This window comes from Lolium perenne, chromosome 2 (genome assembly GCF_019359855.2).
Source record: "Lolium perenne isolate Kyuss_39 chromosome 2, Kyuss_2.0, whole genome shotgun sequence".
Taxonomy (NCBI): domain Eukaryota; kingdom Viridiplantae; phylum Streptophyta; class Magnoliopsida; order Poales; family Poaceae; genus Lolium; species Lolium perenne.
In genome coordinates, this window is record NC_067245.2 from 42,953,046 (window position 1) to 42,971,041 (window position 17,996).

At 45.1% G+C, this 17,996-nt stretch overlaps 4 protein-coding genes across 4 annotated transcripts in view; 2 read left to right on the forward strand and 2 right to left on the reverse strand.

Moving 5' to 3' along the window:
* The window catches only part of LOC127329897 (peroxidase 2-like), a 212,230-nt gene that overhangs the window by 13,385 nt on the left and 180,849 nt on the right, over positions 1-17,996 (reverse strand). The gene's annotated exons all lie outside the window — the stretch shown is intronic.
* On the forward strand, positions 1,746-2,927 carry LOC139835463 (serine/threonine-protein phosphatase 7 long form homolog). Its single transcript, XM_071825318.1, has 2 exons — positions 1,746-2,540; positions 2,617-2,927. Exons 1-2 carry the CDS (start codon positions 1,746-1,748, stop codon positions 2,920-2,922), a joined length of 1,101 nt encoding a protein of 366 aa, XP_071681419.1. The 3' UTR covers positions 2,923-2,927.
* Positions 3,021-4,155, forward strand: LOC139835145 (uncharacterized). Its single transcript, XM_071825106.1, has 3 exons — positions 3,021-3,272; positions 3,337-3,760; positions 3,848-4,155. Exons 1-3 carry the CDS (start codon positions 3,111-3,113, stop codon positions 4,111-4,113), a joined length of 852 nt encoding a protein of 283 aa, XP_071681207.1. The 5' UTR covers positions 3,021-3,110; the 3' UTR covers positions 4,114-4,155.
* On the reverse strand, positions 5,175-6,370 carry LOC127331944 (uncharacterized). The gene is made up of 2 exons (XM_051358178.2): positions 5,762-6,370; positions 5,175-5,686 (listed from the first exon to the last, which is right to left on the reverse strand). Exons 1-2 carry the CDS (start codon positions 5,978-5,980, stop codon positions 5,306-5,308), a joined length of 600 nt encoding a protein of 199 aa, XP_051214138.1. The 5' UTR covers positions 5,981-6,370; the 3' UTR covers positions 5,175-5,305.

Genomic DNA, 17,996 nt, shown 5'->3' on the forward strand with positions numbered 1-17,996 from the left:
TTTTCTGGCGGTTGAAGCCGATTGAGCGGACCTCTCAGTGGGTGCACTGGTTGGAAGCGTGCGAGCGCAGGGGAACTCACCCCATCGCCTTAATGCTTCCCGAGGCAAAGGTGGTGAATTTCCAAGAAGGCGAGGGTGCGTTCCATCCAGGCCAGAGCAGTCAAAGTTACGATCCGGCGGCGGCGATTTCCAATCCGGGCAGAGTAGCCATGCAGCAGGTGGTCATGACGATACTGTTGAGCTTGAAAGCGTGGACGAAGAAGAAGAACAGATGCAGAACATGATGGACGAGGAAGACGAGGATGGAGTGGACAATGAGGTTGACTCAGATGAATCCGGTGGATCCGATACTTCAGATGATAACGAAGAGGCGGATCCGATCCCCTCTTCTTGGAACCATGATTTGTCGGAGGCAATGATAGTCGATGATCGGCACGATTCTGCCTGGGAGTACAGCATGAACACCATCTCAGTTGGTGCTAGATATGCTGACAAGAGACATCTGCAGGAAGCAATCACTCAGTGGGCAATGAACACGCAAAGGGTATTCAGAACCACCGTTTCAAGTCAGAAATTCTTGACAGTGGTCTGCAGCGATGCTAGATGTCCATCAAGGGTGCATGGGTACTGTCCGAAGTATGACACAACATGGGTGGTGAGCGACTTCGTGCCGCACACATGTGTCCTTAAGAGTATGTTGAAGGATCACCGAAACCTTACATCCACTCTTATTGCTCGCCTGTTCTACAAGGAGATTGTAGAGAATACAGCAATGGGGGTTAAAGCCATCCAGAGAAGAGTTCACCTTCAATATAAGTATGTAATTGAATATGGCAAGGCATGGAGGGCTAAACAGACGGCACTGGAGAACAGATTCGGGACCTTCTATGATGCTTATGACGGTGTCGTCCGTCTCCTGCACACATTGAAGGACCGGAATCCGGGCACCCATGTGGACATACAAGACTTTGTGATACCAGAGTTCCCTAATGTCAGGGTTCTGCACAGGGTGTTTTTCGCATTCAGCATATGCATCGAGGCTTTCATGCACTGTCGTCCGGTGATGTGTGTAGATGGAACTTTTCTAACTGGGAGGTACAAGGGACAGATTCTGACAGCAATTGGAGTGGATGGCAACAATCGATGTGTGCCTCTCGCATTTGCATTTGTTGAGAGCGAGAACACTGCTAGCTGGTTATGGTTCTTCAGGCAGTTAAAAAAATCGATAGTGAAAGATCGCGAAAATGTGTGCGTGCTACATGACAGGCATGCAGGTATACTTGCGGCTATCAAGACTCTGGTAGAAGCCGGACCTGATGAAGAGACGCCATGGCAGGATATGCAGAGTAGGTGGTGCATGCGCCACCTGGGGGCCAATTTCTTCTCGCAGTTTAGGAGCAAGGGTCTTATGAATCTGTTCAAGAAGTTGTGCAAGCAGAATCAAGAATGCAAGTACACTTTTCTCCGCGGCAAGCTGGATGAGTTCACTAAGGACCATGTGCGGCACAGGTTAGCCGCCCGAGCTGCATTAGTAGCAGCTCATGCAGCAGCTGTGGCACAGGGTACACAGGTTCCAAAGAGGCCCAGCCGATCCTATTGGGCTATGTGACCTGCCTGGATTTGACCCACCCAATACTAGAAGGAGGCCTGGACGACGGATTAAAAATTTTGCAGAGTGGATAGAGCACGAGCCATTAGAAAGGTGGTCTTTGCTGCATGACACACATGGAGCTAGGTATGGTGTGATGACTACCAACCTAGCTGAGTCATACAACTTCGTGCTTAGGGGAAATAGGGCATTGCCGCTGACAGCCCTTGTGGAGGGTATTTTATATGGCACTATGAATTATTTCAAAGAGAGACGGGAGTTGGCTTTGAACCATATGCTTGAAAATCCAAACACTCCTTACTGTAAGGCCATTATGGAATATATGGATGTCAAGATGGAGAAGGGTATGTCACACACTGTTCTGGCCATCGGTAATCAGGAAAGGAGGTTTGAGGTGCGCTTACCAACCGACAAGTTTGGTTGTGTGAATGCGGTGAGAACACATGAGGTCAGAATTGGAAATGAAGAATGGCCATCGTGTGAGTGCACATGCAACAAACCGAGGTTGCTTCACCTTCCATGCTCCCATGTGCTGGCAGCTACCAGACAACTAGGGCTGGACTCAATCTCTTTCGTCTCTCCATATTACGCGAAGACGATGTTCACGGACAATCACGGGAATACGATCAGTGCGCGGTACATCCCTATAGCTCAGGAGATAGCAGAGGCCACCGAAGCAGAGCACATCATTCAGAGGAGCTGGGGTTCTGCGGTCTTAGCCGCTACGTACCGAGGTATGTGTAAGGGTTGCCAGCTAACCTCGCATGGTTCTGGCATCGTTGGTTGTCCACTCCTGTTGCAGCTCTGGTCATGGGCGAGGTTTCCCATCGGCCGTCCTGAGATTAGAGATGGATCTTGGCCGCCAGACGAGTTGTACGACGCAGAGCGCATCGACATGCTGACGTTTGGTTCTCTATGGACATCGCGGAAGGTATTCGCAATATTTACTCCTTCTTTATATTTTTATATAAGATGTAACACTAACTTAGTTGTGTTATGTTATGCAGAGACATTTTGGGCATAATCAGCTAAGGAATTGCTACCCAGCATTCACAGAGCAGTTTGACCTACTACTAGAGAGCGATGTCACCTGGGAGCCATACAGTGAGGACCACCGCGACGAGGCATACCCAGGCGGTATATCGAACATGTGTACCAGAGATTGGGCCTACTGGATGACGAAGGCGAAGATCATCTTCGATATCTTCGTGGAGGAGATGTCGCAGCAGAGGGTCATGAGACAGTTTGGACAGCGTCAGCTGATCGAGCCACCACCTCCCACAGTTCCTCTACCACCACGCGTCCACGCGTGAGTACAATTTAAATTTATCCAAAGTTATTACATCATGTTGGACAATCATAATTTTTTCCTAAGACATGTTCGTCTTCATTTTTCAGGTACAATAGAAAAGGAGCGAATAAGACTGCTGCTGGATGGTTGCAACTCCTCGCTCCATACATCACCGGTTGGGCCAATGCGCCGGCAGTTTCATGGGCCACCATGGAGGCATTTGATCTTCAGGAATTTGAGCACTACTTGCGGGCATACATGCCTAGGACACGACTTCGGCTGAGCCAGGCGTGTGACCCAGTTCAGAGGGATCCCTCGACAATGTGGGACACCTACCCTCGTCACTCCACTTCAGGCACTCGGCATCACGCAGTAAGTCAAATATATTTTTTCTACATTTGGCCAACACATAACTAATTTGAGCTCACAATTGTAGGCCGTGTTGACGGCGGAGCTGCAAGATGATGCCGCCCAGTATGCACGCTCGCTCTCCTCCGGCCCACTTCTTGGACGGTATGAGCACCACACCTCCTTTGCACAGCGTCTTCAGGACAAACTACGTCGTATCTACGCGACTATCACATGCACGCGATCTTCGGATGTTGCCGAGTACCGAGCAGCACAGCGGCCACCTCGTCCCTCTTTGCAGGTGCATCAGCCGCGGCACGCCCCGCGCCCACGTATGGAGGTACCGCCGAGCCCGAGGCCACCATCTCCTAACCAGGCAGGAGGTTCTGGGTGGCAAAACCAGCAGCAGCAGGAGCCTACTTACGAGTATTGGCAGCGTGCCGGTTTCGGCATGGAGCAGCAATTTCCCATGCCTAACTTCGGGTGGCGTCCCCGTATGGATGAGCCAGAGGGTACGCAATTCATCACTATCCATATTAATTGTGCACCATGTGTGAATTTCCTCATGATCGACTAACGGTTTTTTTATCTAATCAAAGGTGAGGGACATATGTCGACGGGGTCCGGATCACGATCCTTCTGGTCCAGTGCTCACGATCAGGACGAAACACAGCAGAGCTATCAAGACTGGATTTCAAGTCAACAGCAAACTCCACCTCCAGATCCCACGCAGTACAGTCAGCACGAGCAGGGGTACATGCTTCCTCCCCGACATCGCCAGCCACCTGTTCGTATGTACTCGCCGTCACCTTTTCAGGCTCGACCGCCACCGAGGCGAGGTGGAGGGAGGGGCCGTGGTCAGTGAGATGAGTACTATTTGTATGCACCATGTATGACTACTATTTGTATGCGCCATGTATGACTACTATTTCTATTTAACAAACATTTCATATTGAACTTCAAGCGATAATTAAGATACAACTTACTACTACAACATAACTCTCTGCTAACATATTAAATGGTACACCATCGCTACAACATACTACAAGATCCATGATTACTGATAACTAAAACACTAAGAACGCAGCACACCCTTTCCCTTGCCCTTCGACGATGCAGCTTTCATGGCCTTGGTGGTAGGCTCGAAGTCGTCGTCTGAATCGACGACTGGCGGTGCAGCACTCTTGCCACTCTTGCCCTTCGACGATGCAGCATTCTTCGCCTTCGTGCTAGGCTCGAAGTCGTCGTCCGAGTCGATGACCGGTGGTGCAGCACTCTTCCCCTTCGAGGACTTGGCGCTCTTGCCCTTCGACGATGCAGCTTTCTTCGCCTTGCTGCTAGGCTCAAAGATATCATCGTCGTCCTCACTCTCAACCGTCCACAGCCATGGAAAGTTGTAATCTCTTTCCCTATCTCGTTCATTCTTCCAAGTTAGTGACTTCCACTTCTCATTCAACCTGATAAGCTCACACCTTATCTCCCGTGGGCTGCGAGCAGGCATCTTCTTCAATGGCCACCCATAAGAATATTTCTCAAACTCCCTACCCACCTTACGGAGCAAGGCGTCGCTACTGATGAACTCCTCAAATGTGTCTACCTTACTCTCCCTCATCACTTTGCGGGCCTCGTCTAGAAGAGGTTTGGCCATGGATTCGGTGAAAAGATGGGGGGGATTCTTATATGGGGGATCCATCTTGCTGAGAGAATACACTGAAACAGAAGGAAACACTGGGGGGTTTTTATAGGCTAGAAGGGACGACTTTCGGCGGGAAAAGGTGAGCGGGAAAAACTGGCGGGAGATTAGGGCGGGAGTAAAAGGCGGAAAAAAAGTGAGCGGGAAAAATTGGCGGGAGATTACGGCGGGGGTAAAAGGCGGGAAAAAACTGAGCGGGAAAAATTAGGCGGGAAACAATAATACTAAAACAGAAATGAAGATACATTGCAGCTGAAATAAAAATAGGATTTATCACTACAACGGAATTTAAGATACAACGACACTACAACGGAATTTAAGATACAACTGAAATTAAGATACATAGCCAATACGACACATCACACTACTTTCCCTGCGTCCACCGTGGCCATTTTCCAGACTTGTCGCCGCGTTCTTCTGCCGCTTGCGCTTCAGCAGCTCTTTCCCTTAGTCTCTTCCTTTCCGCTTCACGAGCCTCCCTGCGAACCTCTTCGTCTGCAAACCTACGTGCAGCCTCATCATCCATCCTCTTCTGATTCACCTCTCGGTTACGAGCTTGTTCCGCCCTTAGTTTCTGTATCTGCCTCTCTCGCTCTGCTTTCTCATTAGCACGAACCTTTTCCCAACGCTCCTCCTCAAAGAACGTTGCCCACGCACGGCGCTGTTTCTCCTCAACCTCCTCGCGCGCCCAATCCGGCTGCTCCGTGTCTATCCAGTGAAACCATTTGCATAGGGGCGGGGGAGACTACAACACAAACAGTAAGATTAAATCAAATTCACAAACAAATTTAAGCCAACATACAATTATGTCGAAACATACCGGCGGCCTGGTGGACGACGAAGCTGAACTACGGGGTGGATCATGCTCATAGCTCGCACACATGAAAAATTTCATGCCGAACTGGTCGGAGAAATCCTCCACCTGCTTAACCTTAGCAACACGGCCGCACCAACAACGCTCCGCAGTCACACCCGGGGGTAAACTTGCAGCCTTCGCCTTCACCGGCCTAAACTCCTGGTCAGAGCACGGCACACTCATGATGGCTAAGAGTGAGCAAACGGGATAAAATAGAGATACAAGAACTTGTGCAATCCAGAGTAGCGATGCCTGCTTTTATAGGCAAAAATTCGACAGTGTGGCGGGAAAATTTAGCGGGAGATAGTGGCGGGAGATGATGGCGGGAAGGAGTGGCGGGAAGAAGTGGCGGGAAGGGTGGCGGCAAAGGCGGGAGGGAAACACGGCGGTGCGAACGCGAAAAGGCGGGAAAATTTCGTGCTGGGCAGAAAATCGGGTTCAATAAACCCGATTTATTGAAGTCGGGTTCAAATTGCCCGATTATTAGGTATCGGGTTCAACTTGCCCGATTTTCAGAAATCGGGTTCAACCACCCCGATTACTGCTTTTTTTATTTTTCTTTTTCCATCACGGCGCAGAAGGCGCAGAAGAATCTCATTTTCGGGTTCCCCAACCCCGATTTCGTAATTTCGGGTTCCTCAAACCCGATTTCGTAATTTCGGTTTCCACCACCCCGACGGTGTATTATTTCTGAAAATTGCTGAAAACGGCTATTATTCCTGGAATTAATATTAAAAAGTGTATTATTTAAAAAAAATTCGCGGACGAGTGGATCAAAATTGGCCAGCTGCATCGATCCTACGTATTACCTTATGCAAATTAGTCCCACCTCGCTCTCTTATCCCTTGCCCAACCAGTTTATATACCTAAAATTTCTTGAATCAACAAGCCGCCTCGAGAACAACAAGCTGTAGAAATCCTGAGGGATTCCATTGGAAGAGAGAACTGTGCCCACCAGAACGAACGAGAAAGGAATAGAGCTGCTGACCCACAAACAAAGAGAGTCGAGCCGCCCTGAAGATTTGTCCAACGGCCGATAGCACGGCACCTCCCGTCCACATGGATAAGGAGATCGCGGGGTTACATACGTCGAAGCGGAAGGCATAATTCTGCTCGTCCACACGTACGCCAAGGATCGACGAAGGCAGCCCTATGGGACGTGCACAGTCCGCCCACTTACAAGGGGGTGATTCTCGTGGGAAAATCTTGGCAACCATGCAAGTTCCATACTGCCATGGCCAACCTAAACTTAATCTGCCCCGCCAACCTAACCTTATGTTCATTTCACCTTTGATCTTCTCCAAGTTGTTTTCCTGCCTCCGCTCCTGCAAGTCCACACGAGCATGCAGGCTTGGACCTGATTTATATTAAAGAAAGGTAGAACTTTGTTATAAAGAAAACGTGTCAACTGTGATTTTTTACAAAGAGAAACTTGGACAATAGACAGAGCGAACCGAACGTTTGTTATAACAAAGCTCGATGACTTGGGGTGATTTTTTTAAAAATTGACGACACTGTGTCAATTATAAAGACTGGCGACAACATATAATTGTACAATTTTATAAAGAAAACGTGCCAACTGTTACAAAGACCGAGAACACTTTGTGAATTATAAATATTGATGACAATATGTAATCGTAAAATGTCCTAGATATAAGTTGCTAATGAGTATTTCAATTTTTTGAAAATCAACAATTCTTTTTGTCTTCTTCCGCAGCAACGCGCGGGCATTGTCCTAGTATACTAAAAGCACAATATGGGGTTACGTTTTCGAGGCACCACGTTAATCCACATCATCTAAATTATTTAAACACTTAGATATATAATTTACGGTTAGGATTTAATAAGAGAACCAGAGTTACGTTACACATATAATTTAATCACGTAACCACCAGACGTGGCATGTCATCCATCTAATTCATGAAAAAGAATTATGTAACATCTATGCAATTTAATTATATAACCTTCTAACAAGGTAGGCCACGCTAAAGAAAACAAGGCATGCCACATTTAATTCGGGGAGTCTGATTTAATAGGAAAACCAAAGTTACGTTACACATATAATTTAATTACATAACCACCAGACGTGGCAGGTCAGCCATCCAATTCACGAAAAAGAGTACGTAACGTCTATGCAATTTAATTACATGACCTTCTAACAAGACAGGTCACGTTCCAAAAAGAAACAAGGTAGGTCATGTTTAATTCAGGGAGACTACGTCCAGACTATATCCAAACTATAGATAAAAGGAGATTTTCTAAGCTTTAGCCATATACGTTAGTCTCCAAAATTAGTCGGCTATTTTAAAAGAAAATCCAAAGCTGATTGGTGATTATAGTTATAAAAAGATCCAAATCTGATTGATGAATATAAAAGAAATTCCAAAGCTGATCGATAACTTGTAAAAATAGTTCAAAGCCGATTGATTATAAAAAAAAAATGGCCTATGTTTACTCTCTCCGTGTTTATTTAGTTCGTATTCTAGGTTTTTCCAAAGTCAAACTTTACAAAGTTTGATCGAAAATATACGATATTAATATCCATTATTTAGATAATAAAACGTGGAAATATATTATGGAAAAGTTCTAATATAATATGTATATTGTAGATATTAATATTTTTTGGAAATATTTGGCTAGAGTTTGCAAAGTTTGACTTTAATCAAACCGAGAATCGCGCGCTACGAACGAAGGGAGTAGGTAGGAGAAACTAGCTCCAGAAATCCAAAACATATCGGTTATCTAAACTCATATCGGTTATCTAAACTGAAATCTCTATGGTTGGTCGGTCCATGTTTAAAAAGAAACTAATCAATACAAGAACGTGAGCATAGATTGATTGGACTGGAAAGTAGGATTAGTGCAGAGGGAGTTAAAATATAGATAAAATAATATCATGTCCGTTGGAAAATAGCATTTTAAATAGTGAAATATCAATGAATATAGTTAACGATACGTTAATATATTGCTTTAACATGAAAAAAATTAAGAACACTAAAATTTAAAAAGTACATTATTTTGAGTAACATGTCTATGTACCAATTACGGGTCAAAGTTGTGTACGGTAGACATACTTTGTTTAACATTTAATGTATTTCATATATATTTCATAGGAATGTGCTAATGCCATGTATTTTCTGAAGAAATGAAGGTCGAACACGATGTAGAAAGATCAAATAAAATAAAATTTAAAAACTTATTGTTTAGTCGACAGTTATATTGACTTGGAGAAAATTTCTATTTACTTTATGAATAAAAATTATTATATTTTATTAGAAATGTCTAAATATCGTATGGTTGGTGCTCAAGTAAACCCTAACTATTTAGCAAATTGATTGTTAACTTATCCCACCAATTTAAAATCACATAAACGTGAGCATAGAATGGTTGGACTGGAAAGTAGGATTATTGCAGACGGAGTTAAGATGTAGATAAAATAATATCCTATCCGTTGGGAAATAGTAGCATTTTAAATAGTGAAATATCAATAAATATCGTTAACGATACGTAAATATATTGCTATAACATGTAAAAAGAAATTAAGAACATTAAAATTTAAAACATTATTTTGAGTAACATGTCCATGTGCCAATTACCCGTCAAAGACTTACTTTGTTTAACATGTAATGTATTTCATATATATTTCATAGGAATGTGTGAATGCCATGTATTTTCCAAACAAATGAAGGTCGAACACGATGTAGAAATATCAAATTAAATAAAATTTAAATACTTATTGTTTAGTCGGCAATTATATTGACTTGGAGAAATTTGTTCTATTTACTTTATGAATAAAAATTATTATATTTGATTAGAAATGTCTAAATATCGTATGGTTGGTGCTCAAGTCAACCTTAACTATTTAGCAAATTGATTGTTAACTTAGCCTGCCGATTTAAAATCACATAAAAATACTAGCTATCCCTGAATTATCTCAATTGTATATATCGAACAAATTCCACACATTAATATTATAATTATAGTGTTTTCGGAAGAAAAAAACCGATAACCATTGAAAGGATCGTATGCCGCACCTAGGGGGGGGGGGTGAATAGGTGCTAACCAATTTTTAGTTCTTTTTCAATTTAGGCTTGACACAAAAGGTAAATTCTCTAGATATGCAACTAAGTGAATTTACCTATATGACAAGGCTAACAACTAAGCAAGATATATCTAAGCAATATAGAGATAGAATAGGATAGAGGTAACCGAGAGTGGAGCACGCGATGACACGGAGATGATTCCCGTAGTTCCCTTCCTTTGCAAGAAGGTACGTCTACGTTTGGAGGAGTGTGGTTGCTACGAAAGCCAAACCAACAGCCACGAAGGCTTCACTCAGATCTCCGGTGAGCAACGCCACGAAGGCCTAGCCCACTTCCACTAAGGGATTTCCTCGAGGCGGAAACCGGGCCTTTACAAGGTTCTTGGGGCACACATCCACAACCAAATTGGAGGCTCCCAAATCTGTTACAACACAACAATCAACAACAATACATCAACACAAATCAACTAGGGAACCAAATAGGAACACTAGCATGAGATCCCTCAAACAAGAGAGGGGGAAATGAAGAACGCTTCGGTGAGGATGTAGATCGGTGTCTTCTCCTTCGAATCTCCAAAGATCAAGAGCTTTGGTTGGGGGAGGAAGGAGATCTTGCAAATCTTGAGTTTCTTGAGGTGGCTCTAATGGAGGTGGCTTGGCAGATTTCTTGTGTAATGATTGAGCAAGCAACCAAGGTAGAAGAAGGGGGTATTTATACCTCCCCTCAAAATTGAGCCGTTGCAGCTTCCGGGGGGCCGGATATTCCGGCCTAAGTAGGGGCCGGATAATCCGCCCCGGATAATCCGGCCTTCGGGACAAAACTGTGACATTATCCGGCCAAATGTCCGGCCCTTGTACTGGTTCACTTTTCTTCCAGTCCTTAGCCAAAAACGAGGGGGCCGGATATTTCCAAAATATCCGGCCCGGATATTCCGGTCCTGGTACAATACCGGGACAATATCCGGGCAAATGTCCGGCCCCCATACTGCGCTGCATTTCCTCGAAGACTTAGCCAAAATCAAGGGGGCCGGATATTTCAATAATATCCGGCCCGGATTATCCGGCCTGGCCATCTTTTTGCTGTTAACTGTTGACAGACCGACCAAATCCAACACACACAAATATGAAACTATGTAATCCCTGTACCACTTAAACAAACATTAGTGTATCACATATATTGACATCAAACACACAAAACATAATGTGAGAGATGTTCTTTCAATCTCCCCCTTTTTGGTGTTTGATGACAATATACGGATTTGCAAAAGAATCACTAAAGAGACAAGCATGATGGCAAACCATAGAGGCACTCCCCCTACATGTGTGCATCTAAGTAATTTGCATTTGAATACAAATACACAACACATAGGAGTATGGTGCCTCAACACAAGAGATATCCAACATGAGCTCTAACACGAGACATTGACACATATGAAGTTGAGATAGGATGTAAGAAATCATACCCATGTGTAGATATATAATACGGAGATATAGCATCACACATAATGTAATATCCTTGATCTCAACAAATAGAAATCCGAAAACCATAACAATGTCTCACACCACATAGCACATAGTTTTAAACGGAAACGGAACACAACCAAAGAAAATAGTTCAAATAAGAGGGAACACAAGCAATAAAGGAATGATAAACGCATATGCTTGTGCCCAAACCATGCAAATCCCCGAGAGAGTTCCTAATAGAACGCTTCTCCCCCTTTGGCATCGAGATGCCAAAAAGGGGACAAGCGCGATGCTACTCGCCCCATGGGGATCACTCGGAGGCATAATCATCATCGGACTCTTGCGCCTCTTCTTCTTCTTCTTCTTCTTCTTCATCAGTGTCAGGTGCATCCGAAGAACGACGAGAGGTGTTGGACCTTTGAAGGCAATCATCAAGATCACTCCATGGAACCTGTGCAGAGTGCCATCCACTGTAACCCTGGTGAGCTGGAGGCTGAGGCGGGGGACCTTGATCACCACTGAGCTTGTGTAGAATAACCGCCTGAGTATGCTTAATCTCAGAACGCTCTCGGCTAGCTGCATAGTTCTCCTTATGGATCTCAATGTTCATGCAAAGGATGTGACGCTGAAACCAACTAAGCCGGCTCACTTGCTTCCTCATAGCCGGGACATCAGGATGACGAGCAGGAGCAACACCACTAGAACGAGCAGCACCCATGAAAGTGTCAGGTGCAGGTACAGCTGAAGAGACTGGCTTAAGCTTGTAGGCCTTCTTGACAGTGTGCTTCACCAAAGGATACCCACTCAAATCTTCACGATTCACAGCCACAGAGTTGTTGATGAGAAGCTGGATGTAGGGTGCATATGGTATGGTGGTCCGGGAGACCATGGCATCATGGATCTCATGGAAGATAAAGTCCATGATATCAAGAGTGTAGTCCCGTACCTCATTACCATCACGAGCACACTTAAAGCTGAGGTGCATAAGGTCCACAAGGACTCCCCGGAGAGCATCATTGTTACCACCACTTGGGCAAATGGTTGCCCGAAAGAACCGGAGCAACTGACTGTATATGGGAAGCAGCCCCTTAGCAAAACCAATTTTTCCCGCTGAGGTATAGAGATGCACAAGAGCATTCTTATCTGTCTGTTGTGGTCCATGAAGACGACGACCCTCATCAACAGGAACTCCAAGAATACCAAAGAAAACGGCAGCAGTGGCGCTGCAGTGAGTGGAGCCAGTCATCCATTCCATAGTGCGTTCCTCATCTTTCTTGATTGCCAAAGTGGCAAAGAATTGCTTCACCAAATCTGGGCTATAGTCACATTGAATCTTCATGATATCATGCAAGCCCATCCTTCCAGCTACCCAGATTGCATCTTCAAAGTGATTGTTTTCAGCCAGAATGTCCACATTGATAGCTTGCATGGGTCTCAGATCCTTCATGGGCTCGTAGACGTCCTTGTAGATGAACTCCTGCTCCATGCACCAGAATCTCCTGCCCTCTATCTCTTCATCCCTTGGAACATCTTCATACCAGTTCTTCATGCGGATAGCGGAATAAGAGACTGGGTCCATGGCCTTGTAGTTCTCCCTCACATCCTTGTTCTTCCGCCTTGAAGTGACGGACTTGCGAGGTGCATTGGGTGCAAACTCGTCACTAGATCGATCATGCCTTGGGCGTCTCCGACCACCCCGAGAAGCACCACCTGTGAGAAGCAAAGGCGGGTAGCAAAGAGAAGGTAATGCTCATAAGTCATGTAAGATACAGTAATATACTCGAGAAACATGCTATAAGTCGGTACAAATCTAGACATGATAGATTGAAGCAAAAACTGCAGTGGCGATGAAGCTCCAGGCCGGATAATCCGGTGTCCCCTGGGGGCGGATAATCCGGCCCGGCCGGATAATCCAGCCTGCTCGGGGGGCGGATAATCCGGCCCTGCGAAATTTGCAGTTTTTCAATCAAAAGCTTGTCTAAGACTAGATCGGCCTCATAGCATGCAAGAGGAGTACACTACACGTGATTTGGAACAACTAGACACCAATTCCACCCAGAAAATAGCACATATAAAACACAACATCTAGGGTTAGAGATTGTGAATCATACCCACATCCATTGTGGAAACCGCTTGGAGGAGAAGGTAGCTAGGGAGGAGATGCACCCGATCCACCCAAGAACTCCGAGAGGGGGCGGACGGAGCGTCTCCGGCGAGGAGGAGGAGGTCCGGCGATCTTGAGAGGAGAAAGAGGAGAGAGAGGCGCGTGGGGGGAGGAGTGAACCGTTTGCCCCCCCCCCGCGGCCTCGACCTCAACCCTTTCAAGATCTGCCCAGGCCGGATAATCCGGCCCTAGCTTAGGGCGGATAATCCGGCCGGGCCGGATTTTCCGGTGTCTCCTGGGGCCGGATTATCCGGGGTTCTGGAAAATTCCAGAATCACCGTGAATCTGGCCCATCTTTCGTTGGTTATTTGCAAGACCCATATGCGATGCAATAATGTATCACGTCACATATAAGGTGCAAATTTACCAATAAGATGGAGCAACCTAGATCATCCGACCGAAAAACCTCAAACTCCAAGTTTTTACCAAACATGACAAATGAGCAAGATGGAAATGGCTTATAGGAGAGAGTAGGCTTAGGTTTTAGAAGATACAAACTGTTAATGGTACATGATCACTCAAGTTTGCAAGATATGAGCAAATAAGGCCAAACTAGAGTGATTTCCCATAAGAACATGGAGATGTCAATAAAATCCAATGAAAATCCAAACAACTCCAACTCTTCACGAAGAAGAGTGTGGTGGCCTAGGCCACCATATATGAGTGTTATGGTATGGCACCGCGAAGATATATCTTGGGTCCAAACCAATACTCATCATTTAAGCTCACATATCAACATATGATATAACAAGAATGACATCTTTAATGTTGGCATTATGGGGGGAGGGATAGCTCAATAATTTAAACCGCACTCCCCCTATTTCCATGCCCACATCTAAACCAAATAAAGTTTTGAGACGAAGGTGTGTTTGCAAGATGGTCAAGCTATACTCCTTGAATCGATGATATTTAGCTCATTCCTCAAATAAGTGAACCTTGCTTCATCAAGAGGCTTCGTGAATATATCGGCAAGTTGATCTTTGGTAGGAACATAGATATGCTCAATATCACCACGGGCAACATGATCCCTAATGAAATGATTCCGGATCTCAATATGCTTCGTTCTTGAATGTTGCACCGGATTATAGGCAATCTTGATGGCACTTTCATTGTCACATAATAGAGGCACTTTGTCACAAATGACACCGTATTCCTTTAAAGTTTGCCTCATCCATAACAATTGAGTGCATCCACTTGCGGCGGCAACATATTCGACTTCGGCGGTGGAGAGAGATATGCAATTTTGCTTCTTAGAAGACCAACACACCAAGGACCTACCAAGGAATTGGCAAGCCCCGGAAGTTGATTTCCTATCATCCTTGTCACCCGCCCAATCCGCATCGGTGTATCCATTGAGAATAAAACTTGAGCCTTTGGGGTACCAAATACCATATCTTGGGGTATCAACCAAATATCGAAAGATTCTTTTGAGAGCCATCATGTGGCTCTCTTTAGGAGAAGCTTGATACCTTGCACACACACCAACACTCAACACTATGTCCGGTCTAGATGCACAAAGGTAAAGCAAGGATCCAATCATGGAGCGATATACCTTTTGATCCACCTCTTTACCATTGGGATCTAGTGCAAGATGACATTTGGTAACCATGGGAGTGGCCACACCCTTCAACTCGGTCATCTTGAACCTCTTGAGCATGTCTTGGAGATATTTTGCTTGATTGATGAAGGTTCCTTCTCTCAATTGCTTGATCTCAAAACCAAGGAAAAACTTCATCTCTCCCATCATAGACATCTCAAACCTATCGGTCATAAGCTTTGAAAATTCATCATTGAAAGCTTTGTTAGTATAGCCAAATATAATATCATCAACATATAATTGGCAAACGAAAAGCTCCCCATTGACCCTCTTAGTAAAAAGAGTGGGGTCGATTAGCCCAACATCAAACCCACGGTCTACCAACAATTCCTTAAGGTGCTCGTACCAAGCTCTAGGAGCTTGTTTGAGACCATAAAGTGCTTTATCAAGCTTGTAGACATGTTTAGGAAAGTTGAGATCCTCGAACCCCGGGGGTTGCTTAACATACACCTCTTCATGCAAAGGACCATTAAGAAAAGCACTTTTCACATCCATTTGTTGTAACTTAAAGTTATGATGCGATGCATAAGCAAGAAGGATACGGATGGACTCAAGGCGAGCCACGGGAGCATAGGTTTCTCCAAAGTCAATACCCTCAACTTGAGAGAACCCTTGAGCCACCAATCTTGCCTTGTTCCTCACAACATTTCCAAACTCATCTTGCTTGTTCTTGAAAATCCATTTAGTGCCTATAACATTGCGGCACTCCTTTGGCTTCTTAACTAAAGTCCACACTTTGTTGCGCTTGAAGTTATTGAGTTCTTCATGCATAGCTTCCAACCAATCCGAATCTTCAAGGGCTTCAAATACTTTCTTGGGTTCCACTAAGGAGATATAAGCATGATGATGGCTAAAGTTCGCCAATTGCCTTCTTGTGGAAACCTTTGCCCTTACATCACCAAGAACCTTGTCATGAGTGTGTCCACGAAGTTCGAGGTTCCTTTCTCTTCTTGCTAGACGACGGACCTCGATCTCCTCCTTGGTCTTTCTAGGCCTTGGAGGTGTCACTTGATCAACTTGATCATTTGGGTCCCCGTCTTGACCTTGAACTTGAGCTTCCTCAATTGCTTGGGGTTGCTCAATCTCATGTGCTAGATCTTGAACAATGTTCGGAGAAGGGCAAGAGTTGATTGGATCCTCATTGGAGCCATTATGAATGATTGGTTGATCTTGACCTTGATCTTGTCCTTGATCTTGCACATAAGAGGGAGGGTCTTGTTCTTGTTCTTGGGTTGGTGCATTATTTGCTTCAAGAGATGGGGTTTGTTGATGTTGAGAGGATGAGGGCTCCACCGTGGTAGAGCATAGTTCTTCCCGAGACGCCACACCGTGTCCCTCAATGGGGCGGAAAAATCCCACACCCATTCTTACTATGGCATCTTGAGGTATTTCATCACCTGCACATACATCAACTTGCCCCACTTGGGAGCCATCATTTTCTTCGAACTTCACACTACAAGATTCAATGATAATCCCGGAGGATACATCAAAGACTCTATAAGTGTGAGATTCGGCACCGTAACCAACAAATATACCCTCCAAAGCTTTAGGAGCAAATTTAGACAAACGAACTCCTTTGATTTTATAGAAACACCACTACTAGGAAAAGGCCTAGCCGTAAGATGGGTGTTAGTGGCGCACCAGGAGGGCAGTGCGCCACTACTACTTAGCAGTGGCGCACCGGAAAGTGGTGGGCCACTATAAAAAATGTAGTAGTGGCGCACCTCTTCTGTGGTGCGCCACCACTAAGTTTGACCATGGGTTTGACCCAGCCTTATACATAGCAATGGCGCACCATGTAGAGGTGCGCCACAGCTATTTTATGTAGCAGTGGCGCACCTCTACATGGTGCGCCATTGCTATGTAAAGGGGATGATGGACATGTTTGGGCATCACTTAGTAGTGGCGCCCCATGCTTGGTGCGCCACTGCTAAGTGGTACCCACACATTTCCACCCCTCCCCGTGGATCGCCTTTTCGGGTTTGGAAAAAATAAAAGAAATAGATAGAAATTTCAAAAAATAAAATCCTTGGAGATGCCCATGTAATATGTGATCTAGTTTTAGTGAAACTTTGAAAATTTGAATTTCGATGTATTATGCAAAATGGCGTCATGTTTCGGTAAAACGGGATTTCTGGTTGCATACGACCTCCGATGAAAAACTTTTTTATATCAAAATCGATCTACTCGAAATTTCCTATTCGAATTCAACGGCCTACGGCCGTTTGGACAAAAAATGGATTCGTCAATTGGAAAACAGAAACAGGACTTTTTTCAGGTTTTAGATTTTGATGAAAAAATTTCAAAAAATAGAAAAAAAATAGCGGTGGCGCACCCATGCCTTGGTGCGCCACTGCTAAGCTTCCCGCCCACGAAATTCGAAATGGGAGGAGCCGGCCACTTAACCCCCTCCTCCCTCCTCCCTCCTCCTCCTCCACACATTCTACTGCTTTCATTCTCCTCCTCCTGCTCTCCTCCTCTCCTCTCCTCTCCTCCTTTCACCGGCGACCTCCTCCTCTCCTCTCCTCCTTTCACTCCGGCGACCTCCTCCTCTCCTCCTTCCACTCCGGCAACCTCCTCCTCTCCTCTCCTCCTTTCACTCCGGCGACCTCCTCCTCTCCTCTCCTCCTTTCACTCCGGCGACCTCCTCCTCTCCTCTCCTCCTTTCACTCCGGCGACCTCCTCGTCCTCTTGTTCATCCTCTCCTACATCTCCTCACCTCTCTTCACCTCTCCTATGTCCCTCATCCATCATCACCGGCGGCTAGGCTAAGAAAAATGAGAATGAACATTGCACAAATAATTCTAGCAACAAGAATGAGAAAAAATAACGAGCCAAAAAAATTCGAAACGAAATGTGCCAGATCCAGATCCAGATCCCGATCCAGATCCAGATCTAGAAATTTCAAATTTTAGTAGTGGCGCACCTTTTT